Source organism: Cricetulus griseus, chromosome 2 (assembly GCF_003668045.3).
Source record: "Cricetulus griseus strain 17A/GY chromosome 2, alternate assembly CriGri-PICRH-1.0, whole genome shotgun sequence".
Classification (NCBI taxonomy): domain Eukaryota; kingdom Metazoa; phylum Chordata; class Mammalia; order Rodentia; family Cricetidae; genus Cricetulus; species Cricetulus griseus.
The window spans coordinates 71,221,271-71,234,775 of record NC_048595.1 but is presented as its reverse complement, the minus strand read 5'-3'; the positions used below and the strand labels follow the sequence as shown (position 1 = coordinate 71,234,775).

General features: G+C 38.3%; 1 protein-coding gene across 1 annotated transcript in view; it reads right to left on the bottom strand.

Moving 5' to 3' along the window:
- Nucleotides 1-13,505, bottom strand: part of Ptprd (protein tyrosine phosphatase receptor type D) — a 366,069-nt gene that overhangs the window by 26,888 nt on the left and 325,676 nt on the right. The window contains 1 exon segment of the mRNA XM_035438957.1: nucleotides 12,708-12,862. Coding sequence (XP_035294848.1) covers nucleotides 12,708-12,862 — 155 coding nt within the window.

Sequence of the window (13,505 nt, the reverse complement as noted above, 5' to 3'; positions counted from 1 at the left end):
GCAAGAAGGGTGAATTGCTCAAGACTGAAATAAGACTTCTCAACCTCAGGGCCAGTGCTCTGCTTGTGTTGGATTCAGATGGTGCTTAAATAGTGATTACTGTTTGCTTAGTCCTGTGTTCATGTCCATGTGCCTAAGGCTCTCTATTCATACACATCAATGAATTCCATTTATATAATTTAATAACTAGCTCAATCTTTCCCTTTCCTCCAGGCGCTTGGCTCACTACACTACAGCTCAAGGCACTCAGCCACTCTCTTGGACTCCACACTCTTCTGTGATATTAAAGTGCTTATTCCATAGGAATTAGATACTTTAACTATACAGTTGAACTCTTTAATGAACACATGAGATACAGATATGAAACAAAGTGATTTTGTTCATTAAAAGTAAAGTCAAATGCTTTGGAAAGGCTTTGTTAATGTGTGCCCTACTATCCCTCGAAGAAGTGTGGCTGAATTAGGTAAAGGTGGAAAAAAAACTTAAAAAAATTGGAAACATATTGATAAAGTTGTAGAAGGATTCTAAACTTGAGTTGCTCCAAATCCTTTAAGCTTGTGGTTGATTTAAATATACTAATCTGCTCATTATAGTTTATACTCACCACAAGCTAGTTATTGTAAATTTAAAAAATGGTGACTCTAATGTATAATTATGTATTTCAAGTTGCTGTTAATTGCATACATATTTTAAGGGTGATTTGCTTCAGCCTGGGTTATCTCCACATGACCCACTCTTGGCTCATTGAGCAAGGACTCTTATGCTTACCTCTATTGCTCTAGTCTCTTCTCTGCAGGGCATGTCACACTATTTCATTTCTGACAATAAAGCTTCATACTCCACACAGTTCAGTTTTAATAAACACTAATTACTTTAATACACACAGTACTTTAACACACAGTAATAACACACACACACACACACACACACACACACACACACACACACACACACACACACACGCACACACACACACACAGAGTTAATTAGGAGTTCCTAAGTGATTTTTAAAATTGCACTCACTAGTTCCTATGGTTCTTATTTCACATAAGCCAAATTACATCGGCTACAGGAGATATTCCTATTTGATAGCATTTCCTGCAGTCCTTAAAGATTTCCAATGAGGAAAATAGTATTTCATGATTGACTACAGATTACAATGGCATTCTTGGAAGCTCACAATATAAATTGGTATTATTTGAGGTCTAGAAATCTTCTTAGTTTTACCCATATTTATCCATTCAGCATTATTAGGAATTCAGAATGAATGTGTGCATATATTGATGAGGTGTCCTAGATGCTTGAGTGACTTGCCTTCTTTTTCACATTTTTTTTGTTGTTGTTTCCTAGATTTCCTCAAACTTCTTGTATAAGTGAGCAAAGTATAACAATTCGTGATCAGATTATATATTCAAATGATTGGTTTGGAAATAGTCAGTGCTTGGATTTGAAAATTTGACATCTTTTTCTATCCTTTCTTCCAAATTGGGAAGCAAACCATTCCTGGTTCAGCTCTCCTTTCACAGACTAAAAGCAGACATTTTAGCAGGGTAGTGCAAAATATAGGATGTTAGATAACAGGGAATTGTGGGAACTACCAGAACTGACCACACAAATTTAACATTTAATTTAAAAATAAAAGTGCTGAATTAAAAAAAAAGTGTTTGTACAACCCCCTGATAGGCTAAAAGTGTACCACTATGGAAAATCCCCAACCACCTTCCCCTACTTACATTATGATTGGATGGGAATCAGGAACTGTCTTTTTGTGTGTGTGTTTTATTCCTTTAAAACTAGCTGCTGCCCCTGGGTTTGGAGCCCAAATCCTGCAGCCCCCTTGATAGAAGTTTTTCTAAAGAAATTTTTGGCTTGCTGGGAAAAAAAGTGTTTTGCAAGACAAATGTTTCCAAAGACAGTTTTAGGTTTAAGCTCTGCATAGATGGAGGTGGTTTCAATACACTGAGATTATTTTAAAACTCATGTCTTCAGGGTTTAACTTTCAAAAGTAGTGTAAGTATCAGATTACAGAAGCATAGAAAAAAATCTAATCTAGAAGAACCTCACCTGGAGCTGACACACTGGTAATGTGTGCTCTGTATGCTAAACATGGCCATGGAAGAGGGCTCTCACCCAAGATAAGACTCAAATGCTAAATTATATAATGAGCTTCTTTAAAAAACAGAAAATGAATTGCTATTTAGCAAGCACTGCAAGAAATGTTGATAATTGAAGTGGGTTAATACATGCTTGGGGAATCATAGTCTCTCAATTTTGAGAATGCCCAAAGTAGGAAAGTTTAGAATAACATCTCTGTTGGAATGTAGGGTCCTTACCATGAGATAAACAGCAGTGAGGATATGATTTGATCTTGTAATAGTTCAGACTGAATCATGGCCAAACTGTGAAGTGCTGAAGGTTTACCTGGACCTATTGGGTAGGTGATAATTCCACAGTACTACTTGATGAAGCTGACTGTGCAGAGGCAGGCAGAGACTTGGGAATTGGCAGACCTTTCCATATTTGAATGCCACAGAGATTTACTCTGAAAATGATTTCCATGCAAAATCATCATCTCGGATTTTTATACATGTTTATTCTAAGCCTTCAGGAAATACAAACATAAGAATGAAGGTACCCACACCCACGGCTTACAGCTGGGATGCATCCTCAGAGCTTCTTACTGAATTCTGGAAAGTTTTTGCTAAGCTGGGAGCTTTGCTTTTGTGCTTTACAAACCAATAAGTTTGAGATTAATTGAACCAAGATAACAAGTGTATTTCAGGCTGTAGGACATAAGAGAAAATAGTCTGAAACCAGGTCAATCATTTTCTGACACACAAAAGAGGGATGAAATGTTAACCACAGGTTATAAGGAATTTTTTGTGGTTTATAACATGATTGGTTCTGGGGTTTCAGATGGAAGGAGTGACTGTGGCTCTAGGCTGAGTAAGATTCCCTGCTCAATTGGTTAGAATCAGAGTTAGGTAAAGACTAAATGGTGGTTTTTAAGTTGTATGCCAAAACTGACTACCTAGGAATTCAAGGTGAGGTTGAAGTTGTTTCTCCAGCAAACAAAATTTCTTATTCATGGCTTCCATAAAAATGAAAGTTCACAAGCATCCAGATCATCAAAGTAGACAAGCAATTAAACTACTATATTTATCCAGTTTTCCTTGTAAAGAGCATGCCCCTGACAAATGACTAGGCTGTTATCTATTTTCCTAAAGCAACAGAGAAGTTCACATTAGTGACCTAACAAGACCATGCAGTGTAGGGAGTCTAACACCTTAGTTTTCTGTACATGAAATTAATTTCTTATCCTGAAAGCCAAGTCACAGACATTGTGAGATGATGTTATTTTTATTGGGGCTCTGGAAATGATAGCTTTAAGATCCAGGAGCTTTTATCACTTTACATTTAAAAACTCCCTACTATACATGAACTTCTCTTGGAAGCATTTGATTTTCATTAGTGCTTCTGATCATGGGAGTCAGCTTATATCTGGACATACTGAAATGTAACAACCCTAACTCTTAGAGTGAAATTTAAAGGCAACAACTGTAACGAATCAAGGTTACATGTGTTAAGCATATATCCATTGTATTCATGATAGTCAACCTGAACGTGGTTATAAAAGGATTTTGTATTTGAAAACACACCAATTGGTATTTATGTAAGAGATAAGCTAAATCTTAAAATAAGTTCTCCCCTGTGAACATAAAGAGGTTTTGCCCTCTTACCCTATTCTTCATGATCGAGACCACAGTAATAGGTTCAAAATTACAGAGAATGTTGGGGATTTAGCTGAGTAGCAGAGGCAGTACAGAGAGCTGGCCTGAAATTCATGAGACATTGGGTTTGATGTTCAGCATGGTAAAAACAAAAGAAAAACAAAAAAATGAAATCATAGAGAGAACAAGGTCTCCTCACTCACTTCCCTCATAAAAGGAGCTTGGGAAGAGTATACATCTGAATGGAAAAAAACAAACCAAGTGCCCAATGGTCAGGCAAGAGTCTACAGGAAGATGAAAAGGTCTTTACTTCTGCAGCTTAACATATGCCCTGTGGAGACAAAGGAACTTACATTTGGGGGTTTGAGGGAGGTTGATCCTCTGCTATAACCCTGTAAGGCAAATTCAGGATGCATTCAAGGATACAGAAAGAAAAGCAAGCAGCCAGGAGAAAGCCTTTCATGTCACATGTCCCCTCAAAGCTGACATGTACAGGAAGAACAGTGGTTTAGTAGTCATGAGTTACCCCTCACCCTAGTAGGTCCTGTGTCCCAAAAGAAGCATTTTATTTTTTATTTCATGGCTTCATTATCCATTGGTCTTCAGCACAGAGCCTGTTTACATATTCAGGCTTTTTATTTCCTTTCCCCGTCTTTTTGGTTGTTTTTGAGACAGAGTTTCACTGTTTAACAGATCTGGCTGTCCTTTAACTCATGTTATAGACCAGACTAGGCTGTCCTTGAACTCACAGAGATCCACCTGTCTCTGCCTTCCATGTTCTGGGATTAAAGCTGTGCACCACCATACCAGCCTTTTAGAAATATTATTATTATTTCTAAAGGGGTCAGAATTGACTTTTCAGTCATTTCATTTATTTCAGCAATCAGAATTCTGTGCTGAGATTGTACGTTGTAAACATATTGGTATCTTTCTAGTGCTATTTGTTAAGGCAAAGGGCTTAACAATCATTGCTTGTTTCAGTGAAAACCTTCAAGGTTCCCCCAACTAGATTAGGTAGTTTGAGTTTGTGAAAGAAATAAAAGTGCCCCCAGAAGATGCCATGTTTAGAATCAAAGCCTTTGAAAGAACAATAAATAAAAGAACCCAAATCAGGATGTCTGAATTGCTATAACTGTAACATATCCTCAATAAAATGGGGGGAGGCATTTGCATAATGTTACAAATATAGGGGCAGATTCTTTTTTTTATTAGTTCAAATTAGGAACTAGCTTGCTTCACATGTCAATCCCTTTTCCCTCTCCTTCTCCTCCCCCCAACATCCCACCTGCCACTAGCCATCCCCCCTCCACTCCCCAGGCAGGGCAAGGCCCTCAAAAGGGGCTTTAGGGGCAGTTTCTTATATGTTTTGGTGTAACACAAAAAGAGGATTTGGCACTTGGCTTCCTACTGGACAATATACCACACACACACACACACACACGGTGCTTATTTTGGTTTCAATGGAAAAATACTATTGACAAATTTCTTTCTTCCCTCCCAACTTTATTCAATAGAGGAGGTAACAACAGCATCTGTTGCACTTGGCTGGAGCCTAGGATGAGGAAATTGTGGCTAATGAGCCTCCCAGGCATATGGACACTAAAAGCTCATGCTCAGGCCATGGCATAGCTAAGTTAGCACTCCAGAGGGAGTGGTAGATTCACCAGGCAATCACTGCACATCGAAACAAGGCTGCCAAGATAGCGTTCATAGTCATTTTTAATGGTCTGGAGCAGTTTCCACAGTCATGGCTCTGGGGATGATTACAAAGCAGGATGAGCTTATCTGTCACTTCCTTTCCATCTCCTTCTGGCACCCTTCTACCATGTTTCCTTCCATAGCCATCCAGACAACCAGGTGCCCTGACCACCCAGGTGACTAATACATTCAGCCTGTGGTCCCCCATCAGTCCTTCTTTCCATTAGTCATGGTCTTCAAGACCTGTGATACTTAATTGGCTTTAATGCTTCTAAATTATACACTTCAACCATCTTACTGTAACCCATCCTAACAGCTCTCATTACACGTATGCTTTCTGGCTATTTTCTTAATGCATCTAGGAAGAAGTTGAGGAACTCTTTAATCAAATTAATCTAAAAAAAAATGTAAAAGACTATAACGATGCACATAGTGGGCTAGTAGGGCCGTGCCCAGCCATCTGCGGATAAGCTGTTAGATTTTCTATGCTTTGGTTTGCATTTCTCAAATTGCAACAAACAGTCCTTGCCCCCAAACCACAAAACCAGAGAATGGGGTGGGTGTTGATATGTCAGATTCACTCTGAATAATCACACTTCTAGGTTTTTTGTCTGAGAAAGGCACATCAGCCCGAAAAATTCTGAATTACAAGAAGATGCACAGGAAAGCTTTTTCAAATGGACTGAGAGATGTCAAGAATTAGTGGTACATTTTTCCCCTCCCCACAAGGTGACATAACTGAAAAAGACATCAGGTAGTAGTTAGGAAGAAAATTAAATTGAGGTTTTTGTTGTTGTTGCTTTTGCTGTTTACTGATAACATTTGCCAGAAAATGAACCCTGTATTTTGGAGTAAGCTTAGGATTCTGCTCCCCTCATCCAGCCATGAAGTTGTGTTACCTTAGACTGATCAGAGAACAGAGAAGGGCCCTGGGAGCTCAGAAGGCAAAGGTCAACAGTGTAAGACTTAAGGGTAGAAAGACTTAATTACAAACTGCTTCCCCCAGACAGCTGCAATCTGGTTCTCTGCTGCTTGAATCTGGACAGATCCTAACTTGCCAGAGTGAAGGATCATGGTGGGAGCCTCAGCCTTTCTGCCTTTCTGATGCCTTCACTACCAAAATGAAGGGCAGGGCTGCCCAGACTTCAGACCCTTCCAACTGACTGCCAAGGACAGAGAGGAGCAGAAAGCCTGTGCCTTCCCACCAAAGCAGCCTGCAGAGCAGTGAGACACATGCCAGGTTGTCAGCCTCCAGCTTTTAGCTGGTGTCTGCAGTCAGCAGTGTTTAACAGATAGGAATGGCTTTCATTTCAGAAAGATTGTCAAGTCCTAAGGCACATAGCTGTACCAGAAACAAAAATATGGTTCTAATTTTGAAAATATAATTCAATACTCAAAACCAGCCCAAATCAAAACAAAAGCAAAGAAACAAAACAAAAACAGTTTCTCAAAATGACTGTAATTCCATCTACAGTCTACAGAAGAAAAAAAGCATCTCTTTTCAGAAGTTTAAAGCACTCTGAGCAAGTTGTCTAGTCCTAATCTTCATGATAGAGTGACTCAGTTAATGCCTGCCTAGCTCACCAACACTGTGCGCTGATGCTAAAAATCATGGACTCTATGAATATCACTGTGCACTGAGAGGAGACTTAACTGTTGATTCTTTCTTGATGGACTGAAGGACATATGGAGGGAGGGGGGAAGTACTGAGGAAGAGAGAATGACTCCAGCCCTTTCATAAAAGTTTTGGATAATATAAATGAAAAGTGTTCAAGTATTTTAGGAGAAACAGTGTTAGTAAAATTCTGTCATTTGGAAATAGTGGGCTGTCCAGAAATATATTCTTCCTATACCAAAGGGGAGAGATTTCAAGAGCCTTAGAGTGTGGGGCAGGGATTGAATGTAGGATTATCTTTCCTTCTATTCATCATGTCTGTTATTGGTGTCTGTTTCCTAACAATGAAAAGGGGGAAAGTGTCTAAGTCATATACCACCTACTGCACTCCTGGGCCTTGTTGTTTTGAACTCTCAAAATGCTGGCTGTCATACAAAGCATGAAGACAAAGCAATGGGACTGATGTCCTGGAAAAAAAGACTTGCATTTATCACCTACAAAGAACATGGCCCTTAAAGGAAGCTACCTTGGGGGGCCGAAGATTTATTACAGCAATTCTGCCATGGTGCAAAAGTATTTCTGGAACTCTTTCTTGGCAGTAAAGAGCCTATGGCCTGTTCCTTTGAATTCACTAATGGTGGGACATCTTTGTCCTTAAGAGTGGCCTATTTTTTTTCTGTGACAAAAAGTGCCAAGAACTTGGTTTGTGTGCTAATGTACTATTGAGTGATGGGTCAAGTCTTCTTCTGACTATGCACTAGAAGGCAGTTATTAAAGCAGATCTCCTAAGGACTTCTCCAAATATTTAGAAGGAAGATACCAGTCAGGGAAATTTTGTAGAAAGTGAAGCTTTGGGAATTCTTTCATTATCTTAAATATGGATGTGGTTTCTCAGCTAGAGGTGATTTTTCTTTCCTGGCAGAAGACATTTGGCAATATTAGAGGACATATTGACAGACATAACCAGGAAGATGCATACTACTCTCAACTAGTGAGCAAAGGCAAAGGATATGTTGAAAACCTGTCACTGTATAGGAAAGTTGTCACAACAGGCATGTGATCTAGTGTCAATAGTGCTGGAGTTGGGAATCCCTGGTCTTACAGTAACAACTCATTCTATCGGGTGACTTTTACAGAAGAATACAATAATTACTGTATGTGTAAAGTGTTACATGGTCTGCCAATCCAGATGGATGTATATTTATCAATAGTTTCTAAATTAGAAATTACTTAGAACTGCACTTTACTTTTCTGAAAATAAAAAAAAAACTATTAACAGTCAATAATTTTTATGTAGTGCTAAAATATCAGTAACTGTAAACATTTGAGTATGTTTTGTTTTGTTCTGTTGCTATTGTTGTTGTTTAAATTTTTTTTTGAAACTATACAACCCTGGTTGGCCTGGAACTTGCTATAAAGACTAGGCTGGCTTCCAACTCACAAAGATCTGTCTTTCTCTGCCTAATGACTGCACCACCATGCTTGTCTTACTTTTTTTTTTTTATGTGGTATCTGGCTAATTAATCCCTTTTTACCTATCCTCTTATTTAATTTACAATAATACTTGGAAGGAAATTCTATTAGTATCCTCATGCTGCTGGTCAGAACACATGAAAAGGTGTTCACAGAGAGCAGAAGTCTTCAAGTGATTCCCATCCAGACTTTGCTTCCAGTTGGGCACACAGTATCAGAAAATCCTTTAACTTGCCAATTCTCAATTTCTTCCCCTACCATGCAAGGACAGTGATAATGGACATCTGTCAGACAAAATAAATGGTGGGGACATGATCTTCAAATACTAATTCCTACACAAAAGGGAGTCCCTTGATCTTCCTGCACATGGAGGACAAGAGGCAGTTTCAGTCATGCTGGCAGGGACAGTCATGATATAGACCTGATAAACAACTCTTCCCGCTTTTTTGTGGTGCTTGATATCAAACCCAGCCTTGGTTCTTATAGTCTTTTGATACAAGAAAATAGAATTTATAGAATATGGTTAGAGTTTAAAAACATTACTTTTATGGCACATTACCATCTGAAACCTGTTTTCTTTATAAGGTCCACGAAAGCAAAGGTAGGAAATTCAGGCTTCATAGTAAAGGCACTTAAGACTCCAGTGTTAAGTTCCCTGTGTCCTTACCAGCATCATTGTGAGAGTCAAATGCTTTTCAACTTTCCATTTGAACAGGCTGATGCTGTAAGTTGTATTCTCCAGTGCAAACCATTAAAATGTTCTCTATTACTGAGAAAAATCTGGTGAAATTACTATTGAAGGAAATATTAAAAATAATTAAAAAGTATTCTACTATTTGGATATATGGTAACATCTGACTATTAACATTGCAGTGGTAGTTGAGCTGTTATTGAGGTTTCATGTCTAGTCTTATATGTGTGTACATATATATTTATATACCAATATGTTGATAATTTAACATTGTCTTACACTTTCTTTTTGCTGCAAACTGCATGAGGCTTTATTGTAATTTAACGAGCTAACCCCATGTTAGCTCGGGTCTTTTGTCCCCCCACCATGGTGGTTGGCTACAAATTGTCTTACACTTTTAAATAACTTCATGACATTACATTCTATCATGATAATGTTCTTACTGCTGTGAATAGTGTTGCCATAGTTGATAAATAAATAAATAAATAAATAAATAAATAATACCCCTTCCTCTATGTGGGGCACCAGGCATTCATATATTCATATTCTCTCTCTCTCCCTCTCTCTCTCTCTCTCTCTCTCTCTCTCTCTCTCTCTCTCTCTCTGTCTCCCTGTCTCTCTGTCTCCCCCTCCTTCCCTCCCTCTCTCTCCCTCTCTTTGGCTCTGTCTCCCCCCACCCCAAGGCTGGCTGGCAAACATCATCTTTGTAAACTTGGGATTCTTTTCTAAAAATTGCTATACTATCCGGTTACTCAATGTCTTTTCCCCCCCTTACCTCTGGCCCATCCATTACCAAGCAGCACCACTGGTAAAATGTGATGTTTTTCACTACCCCCCAGACTTCTCTTAGATTCTTCTCTACTCTCACTGTTTCTGTTTGTTCGGTTTGTTGGAGTTAGTCTCAGTTACCACTGCTCCTTTTGAATATAGTAAAGGACATCTGAGCATAGATTGTTTGCTTCTACAGTGAACAGTTCCACTTGGTGATTTCCTGACTATGTCTCTCTGTGTGATATTTACAGACAGGTTCAAACTAACTTTTCTGGGTATCAATCTAATTAAAAAAGCATTTTTATTGAAATGATATTAACTTGCTGTTCATGGCACCTTCATACAAACATGCTGCTACTGTTTGCTATCAGCCATTTCTCTCCATCAAACATTTTAATACCTGTTTTCTTGTTACTAACAGAAATGGAAGCCCATCTTTAGTAAAAAAAAAAATCTGTTTTGTAAAACAATTTACTTATTAGTATTTTGAGGTAGAGGGTTAATGAGCCACGGGGGGCAGGGGCAGGTCAGAGGACACTTTTGAGGTAGTAGTTCTCTCCTTCCACCTTTATGTGGGTTCTGGGGATTGAACAAAGCTTGCATGCAAGTGTCTCTACCCACAGAACCAGTTGTCAGCCCCAAGATGGTGTTATATTTAAAATGAAATGCAAATTGTAAAATCACAAGGCTATTGTTCAATAAAAACTTCCTAATTACTTCCCCTAGTCTTTCTTCTCATTATTTTACATGTACAATTTACTCTCTCATTTTTAATATGTGAGCTATGTGTGTGGAGGGGTGTGTGTGTAGGTGCATGCATGTAGATGTGCTTGTGCAAATGCATGTGTGTATGTATTGGTGTGTGTGTGTGTGTGTGTCTGTCTGTCTGTCTGTCTGTCTGTCTGTGTGAGCACACATGTGTGCATGAGTGTGAGGTCTGCTTCTTTTAGCCACAAGTCCTGTAAAATTAGCATTTCTCCTTTGAGGCCAAATCTCCTGATTCTCCATCTGAAAATGATTTGCGTACTGACCACATGATCTTTATAACCAAGTTTAGCTTGTGCCAACTGGGGGTAGTATGTAATCAACTAACTATGTTAGCTCTTCTCAACTTATAAAAGGGTTTACACTGTGACGCACAGAGCATGCTCTAAAATTAACAGCAGGAGACTAAGATTTGGCTTTCACTATCTAAACCACTTCTAAAAAATAAATAAAAATGATTTAATATTTTATAATCATGTAGAGAATGACAACTAATAAGCAGTTCTTGGGGCCCCTCTCCAAGGAGCTAGAATCAGATAACAAGGCATGGGGGTTGAATGGAGCACAACACCTAGCTAACAGTGCTCAAATCAAGCCTTGCAGCTTCTCACACTTCTTTTAAACCAGTGCATAAGTGTTAGGAATATCAAAAACGTAGTATATGAAGGGGCTTTGGAATTATAAGATGTCAGCCAGAAATGCAAGTTAGTTCTATTACTGGTGTCTATTAGCAGAAATGCTATCCCATTTGGAACTCTCCAGGTCATCCTTTAACAGTTACCTGTGGAGGGTGGACAAGCAGGACAGTTTTACAGGTTTCATTCTGCTCTATTCCCCAAATAGCTCCCCTTTGAGGATTCATTATATTACACTATAATATTTATCCTAAATGATGCTGTTCATTTATGATATAATTTATATTTACTAGTGTAAATATAAAATACATTTATCTTTATTAATTTATGCTATAAGTAGGTTCACAATGTATTTTTCTTGTCCTTTTACTATAAACTTCCACTTTGAGTACCTTGTTCAAGAAGACATATTTGAATTTTTCAGATTATAAAGAACTATTGTGAAATTACATGAACATACTCACAATGTCACAGAACAGAATATGACAATACACCCAGTATTAGAGAACATATAATGTCTAACTATGCACCTTGAATACTTTATTACTAGAGATATCTGAGAGGAACTCAGACATCTGGAAGAGATAAGCTGAATATTAAAATGTATGAATACTTACACATACAGACATTGTGTGATTATATAGTAGTTTATAGTCAGGATTGAGTAAAGTTATAAATTATGCATTTCAAGAGAAATGCAGTTTATCATTTCAATGTACATAATAAACCTTATTCCAAATTTTATGTCTTTTATCAAATCTATTGAAAAGATCAAGATGGTGTATTTTTTGTATGTAAACTGATTTTAATGATGGATAAAATGCATCTATCTTTACACTAAAACATCCTCCATGAATGCTTGGATGGCTGTTTTTCCACATTTCCACATTTTTCTTACATAATGAAAATGTTATATCAATCCAGCCCACAAGAGCCGGCTGAAAAGTTCATAAACATTTTTAAAGAACTAACCTTTTTTTATAAAGAAGGTAAAATTTAACCCTGGTAATAAGGCTAACATTTAATATATTTGTTTAGTTTATGGTTACATAGACACTTAATTTTGTGTGCATTGTTTATCTTTGCACAAAAGAGAAAGCAGTGTGTGGGGTGGGATGTTGGTTGGGAGGCATTATGCTTTTCTATCAAGTCTTTCTTACTGATCATAGTACAGGATTCAATTAGCAAGAGCCACTTGAAGAAGGTGTTCACCATCTCTCAGTATCACAAATTTTGAAGAGAACATTCAACGTAAAATAACTGGAACTTCGATTTGCACCCCTGGTCTTTTGGCTTCAAATAAAACAAATGCTCTCAGTGATCCTTACCTGCAGTGCACGACCATTGGCCCTGCATCAGGAGGGTTACAGGTTTTGACTCTTCGTAAGAAAGCTAGGAATGGCGTGGGGTGCTCTGGAACACCATGATCAGGCCAGGCGGTGAACTGGAATTGTCTCACTTCCCTCTTCTCACTTGAACCATTCTGTGACACAGGAATACTGGCTCAGATGCTGCTTTCTAACATTAGTGGGTAAAGATGAGTACCACTAAAACATGTTGCCTCAATTCTTTCCTCTTAAGGTATAGTCTTTGAGGACACACTACCTGGAGACCCAAGCCCTGAGCTGTTCCCTAAATGACCAGTATTTGCTCAGGCAGGTAAGATTTTCATGTGAGAAGCACTCTGATGTCTGGCTGCAACCATCAGAAGTGTTCTTGTATGTTCATAGGAAGAATTAGTTCTTCCATTTGGGGGAAACTTTCTTCAGAGGAAACTTTCTTCTTTAATAGTTACTGATAAAATACTAGTCTAGAGCTGGGCGATGGTGGCACACGCCTTTAATCCCAGCACTTGGGAGGCAGAGGCAGGCAGATCTCTGTGTGTTCGAGACCAGCCTGGTCTACAAGAGCTAGTTCCGACAGCCTCCAAAGCCACAGAGAAACCCTGTCTCGAAAAACAAAAACAAAAACAAAAAAACAAAACAAAACAACAACAACAAACACTAGTCCAGGAGAAAAAAAACGACTGGATGATAATTCAAGAATGATTTTATTCTCTGTTGGCAGTGGGACAAAGATTTAGGTAAAGGCTTAAGGGATTTGGTTTCTTTAAATAATGGGAGGAA